Source organism: Haplochromis burtoni, unplaced genomic scaffold (genome assembly GCF_018398535.1).
Source record: "Haplochromis burtoni strain Fernald_Lab_line unplaced genomic scaffold, NCSU_Asbu1 Contig_476, whole genome shotgun sequence".
NCBI lineage: Eukaryota > Metazoa > Chordata > Actinopteri > Cichliformes > Cichlidae > Haplochromis > Haplochromis burtoni.
The window spans coordinates 46,989-52,645 of NW_024582837.1; the positions used below are offsets into that span (position 1 = coordinate 46,989).

Genomic DNA, 5,657 nt, shown 5'->3' on the forward strand with positions numbered 1-5,657 from the left:
ACGATACACGGAGTCCAAAGTACCATCAGGGTGTACACCCCACCCCTGGCGTCGTTGCCCACCTCTCAATTTTAAATACACGTAGACATTGAGGGCTAGCAGGAGGGACCATGCGCTTACCTGCTGCTCTCTGGCAGGTAGCTCCATGCCCTCCTGGGTTTTAAATGCACCTTAGAACACACATGCATCAACATTACAATGAGCGGGTGGAGGGAGGTTTGGAGTCTTCTCTCACCCCCGTTCTCTGCGACCTGCTGGAGCAGGGGGGCTAGGAGGAGGAGTTGGCCGTCCGACTGCGGTCTGGAGTGTGGAGCCTTCCTGCTGCTGCGGAGTCGGGGCGGTCTGCCTCCCCCCACCGCAGGGAAAAGGGAAACACCACCTGGGTCTGGGTGCAGTTCCCCCCTCCAGGGGCGGGGGCACCTAGACCCGGTTTGTAGAGTACGCTTGGGGAGTGTGATCGTGTGTACAGCGTCTCTTTATGTCTGTCTCCACGTTGGTTGAGTGTGGAGTAAGTGCATATGAGAGCATGAGGGTGGGAATGGATGTTTGTGTCTGTGTGTGCCTGTATGTCTGTGTCTATATGTCAGGTTGGGTATCAGACGCCACCTCTCTGGGGACATCTCAGGCCCTCCAAGGTTTGGAGGCCTATCTCCCCCTACCACCACTTCCCCTGCCAGTGGCGGACTCCCTCAGACATCGGTGCGTTGGTGGTTCTTTGTGTCCGGGGATGGGCGTCCAGGTACACACCGGCTCACTCCTTGGCGGCCGCTTATCGGGGCCTGGAGCCTGGGGCTCGCTCGGGCCACTTCGGAGGTGGGGTGCCCCCGGCCTCTCGGCCTGGGGCTCGGTCACTCAGGCGCAGCTGGCTGCCGGCGGAGCTCACGGGCGCGTCACTGCAACTCCCCCTGGCTTCTGCTCCGCGGCTGCTGAGTGAGCCCTCATCTGGGACTCTCCTCAGCTCTTTCCGGGACAGTGGCGCAGCTGCCCCTCTGTTGGTCTTCCTTGGTCTCTTGTGTTCTGGGGGCCTCTGGATGTCTGGAGTTTTGATCTCCTCCACACCTGCCTCACGCCCTGGAGGACGGGGCTGTGGCCCCCCCACACCCTCTAGCAGATTATTACATGAAGGAACCTTTTAAAAAAACAAAACAAAAAACAAGCGCGTCCATGCTCACAGGTGTACACACGGGTGATCACACCCACAAACTACACCCTTTTTGGCTCCTACCTCAAAGCACACTGTGTTCTGTTGATCTTATGTGCTGCACAATAATGTTTAATATTTAGTATTTACTGTCATATTCACATATATCATTGTGATGTTGTTTATTCTATTACTCTTGTTCTCTTCTGCTTGTTTTCTTTTTTCTTTCTCAGCAGGTGATCCAGGTGATTGATATATGCATTTTTTTTCTCTGCCCGTTCTGTTGGTTTTTGTCTTTTGCCCTTCTCCCCCGTCCCTCTTCTCAGCTGTTTCTCTTTCCCTCTTTCTTTCTCCCCTTCTTTCCCCCAGTCAAGTCTGTCCCGTATTCAGTAAGTGAAAATAAAATAAACAATAAAAGGTGAATCAAATGGACCATTACGGCAAGGCTGGGATGGTCAATTTGGTAAAGTAAATCCGTTGGGCATCTTTCTTTGCCTTTAGACAACAATTCTGATGGCAAAAGAGCCAAACGGGCAGGCAAAAAAAAAAAAAAAAAAAAAAAAAAATAACATCATAGCACCCACCCAGCTGTATAGAAACTCCTCATGCTAGCTAGTACGCAGTACGAAAAAGTCAGCATAACGAAAATAAACTCCACCTAAACTTGGTTTATATCTGACCCAGATAGAATGCAGGTCATAACTTCTTACCTGAAGTTCAGTTCACCTGACACTCACCGCGCCTCGGTCTCTCCTCCTTGCCTCCCCTTCCTCCACCTGCTGGCCTCCACCACTTGCTAATGTTACTGAATCTGTGGAAGCTCCGATAGCTACCACACAAAGTAACGAATAATGACCCTACCTAAATCCCAGTAATGATTAACGCATTCCTGATTTTGGAATAATAACTAATTACCGTGCTCATTACCACAATAATAACGTAGTTACTGTAACGCGTTACTTAATAACGCGTTAGTCCCTACACTGCTAGTAACTAGTTGAAGAAGCCATAGGTCTCAGCAGATGTCCTTATTTTCTCTTTTGTTTTTTTGTTGAGGCGGGGTGGGATAAGTTAGCTGCAGTAGCTCGAGGAATTGCTTGTGGAGTGAAGAAAAAGCTGTTTGTTTGTTTAAGGGCCTGCCAAATTTGTTACTACATGGTCATGATATGTAGAAAAGTAAAAATGTAACCACATAAATATGTAGAGTAAAAACAAAGCATTTTAGACATAATATAGGAAAGAATAACTTAAAGAGGGAGAGAAAAGATAAATGAACAAAATAAAGCAGAGTCCTGAAAACTAAACTATACTAAAGGATGGAAAAGTTACACGTCATGGTAAATGTACAATATTTTCTTGAACATGCCCTCCCCACTAAAAACACACACACAAAAAGAACCCCACACAAAAAAACAACAACACCATCACAATTCTGAGTTAACGTATTTGAGTTATTTAAATCAGAAGAGATAAATTGAGAAGCATGTTCTTTGTGAATTTTATTACACAGAAGGAAAAATGGAAAATAGATGTGATCATTTTGTCCGTATTTCTTCTAGCCCAAGTACAGTTTGCAATAATACCACCTACAGCTGAATTAAATGAGCTAAATAGAACAATGAGTTCCTTTGTAAATGTTTGTGAAGGCAGGCTGCAAGGCTAGATGCTTCATTTCATACACATGTGGCAATGAGACTGAAAACGCCTGAATTCTGAGATTAAGAGGTGTGGTCCTAAAATTTTGTCCACAGAGTATATCAGACACACTATTCAAGTCATTGTTTTGTTTTTCTGGGAGGCTTACTTAGAGAAATGTATGTATGTACAGCATAAACACAACTTCAAACTCACTAAACCTGCTTCGATTTTGGCCTGTACATTTTGTAGGTCTTAGACTGTCACCTGTCTGAACTGGCTCTCTCAGCAGTTATCCATCAGTTTATCTTTTCACGTTTGGTTGAGCACATGGAGACGTTACTTGCAGTATTGTCAGTATAATAAGTGTTGACAGGCACAACACTTTATAAATACTTTCCAGTATGATCTGTAGGCTTACTGCAAAGCTTTACCCTAAACTAGGAGAGTATTACAATCTGCTGAAGGAGACACGTAGTGTTAAAGCCAGCTGGCCACTGCCTACTAGGTTGCACTTGCATTAGGTTTAAATGCATTTTAACTCAGTTGTCAACATTAACCAAATAAAACGGACATTTTAGTGCTGAAGGAAAGCACAAAATCTAATGCTTAGAGTGGAGTTGGAACAGGTGCTGCAGTGTGTCATCAGAAGCTTACAGAAAATGTGAAAAGCAATGTTTGCTTCAGGTGTCCAATCTCATGTACCCTCATCTATATGTTAACAAAGGTATTCAGAGTTTATTTGAATGGGCGTGCTGCAACTACTTTTCTGTACACAAAGGTAACTCAGAAGCCCTGAGTTAGCATGACATTGCATAAATGAAGCACTTTGAATGAATCTTTTTTTATGCCATTTGCCTGAATTTGCATTGCTTTATTAAATGCACACTCTCTTTAAGGAACACTGAGTGTACTGTATTTTGGCCACAATGAGCTTTGTGAACATTTTCTTATCTGACATAGTTAAGGCACTGGTGGAAAGTGACTTCCTGTGACTTGACCCTTTTACCTGTGCTATCTACTGAATGCTCTGGAAATTTTTCTAAGCTTATTTTGGACTTGTTGGTTCTCCTGTTTTGTCCCATCAGCCCAGTTTGGGAAACATCTGTAATATTAATTAGAGAAGTAAAAAAATAACGATCATTAAACTGCTCAAATCTGTCCAACAGGTTCACTGTCATCACTATGACATGAAGCAGCTTATGAGATTTCAAAATAAAGCCAGGTAAAAGAAAACATGTCCATCATATGCAAAGCTTCATTGAAAACACCACACCACACCACACACCATACCACAAAAAAAAAGAAAAAAAAAAAAAAGAAAACACCACACCCAAACATATAACGATATGAAAGGTTTAGACCTTCTTCAAAAATCCGGCATCCTTTAATTCAGACTTTGTTTATAGAGGGTGGTGCACTGAGCAGTCGCTCCCTTATTAATGAAAGCCCAGTGCGAAAGGCAGAACAAACCTCCACAATGGCAGCAAAGGAGGATTAATGCATGCAGAGCAGGCTCTAATTCAACATAACGAACAACTGTACAAAAACCCCAGCTACCATTGTCTATTTGTCATTCAGCACATGCTCTGTTTTAATATATGATCTCTCAACAGAAAATTAGTATAGTATGCAGTGTCTCGATGCATGCTGAATCATCCAGGTAAGGAAATTCAAAACTTCTAGTGAGTCTGAAGAAGTCACTGAAAACTGAATAGTGTGTTTGCTACGTCCAGATGAACAGAATGAACTTTTTTTGATATGTCGTGCAACGTAAGCAAAATCAGCATACTGAAAGTAATGCAGACACAGGAAATACCTTGATGTAAAAATAATAATTTAACAAAAAAAAGGAGAAGAAGAAAAAGAAAAAAGGCATAAATCACACTTTCTGGATAAGCATTTGTTTGAAGTATGACTAAATGCAAATTGCAAAAGCTGACAAGATCCCTAACCACACAGGAGCACAGCACTATCATTCTAACTTCCACTCTAGCTACTTTATACACTGTTTCCCCCCTGGCTTCATTGTCTTTTATTATGTTTTAGAAAAGTTTTTCACTATTTAACATTCAGTGTCTAATGTTTAGTCCTGACATGCTGTAGTTTTTTCATGTTTCCCTTTGACTCAGATTTTTTTCCCATCTACCCTTGGATTCTTTGTCTGCCTTTGGATCAAAGAGTTTCTAAAAAAAATCAAGACAAGTCACCTCTTTTTAAAAATGTACATCAGGTTGACATGACATCACGTTCACGAGTGTCATTTATCTTAGTGTGACAGATCTTTGGTAGGAGCACAGAAATGGGATGAGGCTTATTTCCAGGAATCGTGACAAAGAGGACTGGCGCTATAAAGCCAGGGCTTTCACCCACTCCAGCTTCAGTCTTAAACATTCCTCGACTTCACCTGTCAGGTTAAGCGCTTCACTCTGAAATCATGGCCAAGGACATGACTCTGCTGTGGGCTTCCGGATCGCATGCCTGCTGGAGGGTAATGATTGCTCTGGAGGAGAAGAACCTGCAAGGATACAACCAAAAACAACTCTACTTTGAGAAGGGGGAGCACAAGTCAAAGGAAGTCATGGAGATCAACCCCAGGGGTCAGGTAGGTTCATATCACACTATGTAAACACTCATATTTGAAATCTGCATTTGTTTTCCTGAAATTGAGAAAAAGGAGTATTCACTTGGCATTCACAAAGTGTTTATGGTTTGCACTGTCTCTTAAAGCTTCCTGCCTTCAAATGTGGGGATGTACCCCTCAACGAGTCCTGTGCTGCATGCTTTCATCTGGAGGTGAGAACTCAAATGAATCTGAATGTTATGTCTCCACAGAGTTTCTAGTTTGGAGAACTACTTGTGATTATATGTTAAACAATGC

General features: G+C 43.0%; 1 protein-coding gene across 1 annotated transcript in view; it reads left to right on the forward strand.

Moving 5' to 3' along the window:
* Positions 1-5,140: 5,140 nt before the first annotated feature.
* The window catches only part of LOC121811819 (glutathione S-transferase A-like), a 2,102-nt gene continuing 1,585 nt past the window's right edge, over positions 5,141-5,657 (forward strand). The window contains exons 1-2 of the mRNA XM_042213747.1: positions 5,141-5,381; positions 5,507-5,572. Coding sequence (XP_042069681.1) covers positions 5,214-5,381; positions 5,507-5,572 — 234 coding nt within the window. The 5' untranslated portion in view covers positions 5,141-5,213. The remainder of the gene's footprint in view (positions 5,382-5,506; positions 5,573-5,657) is intronic.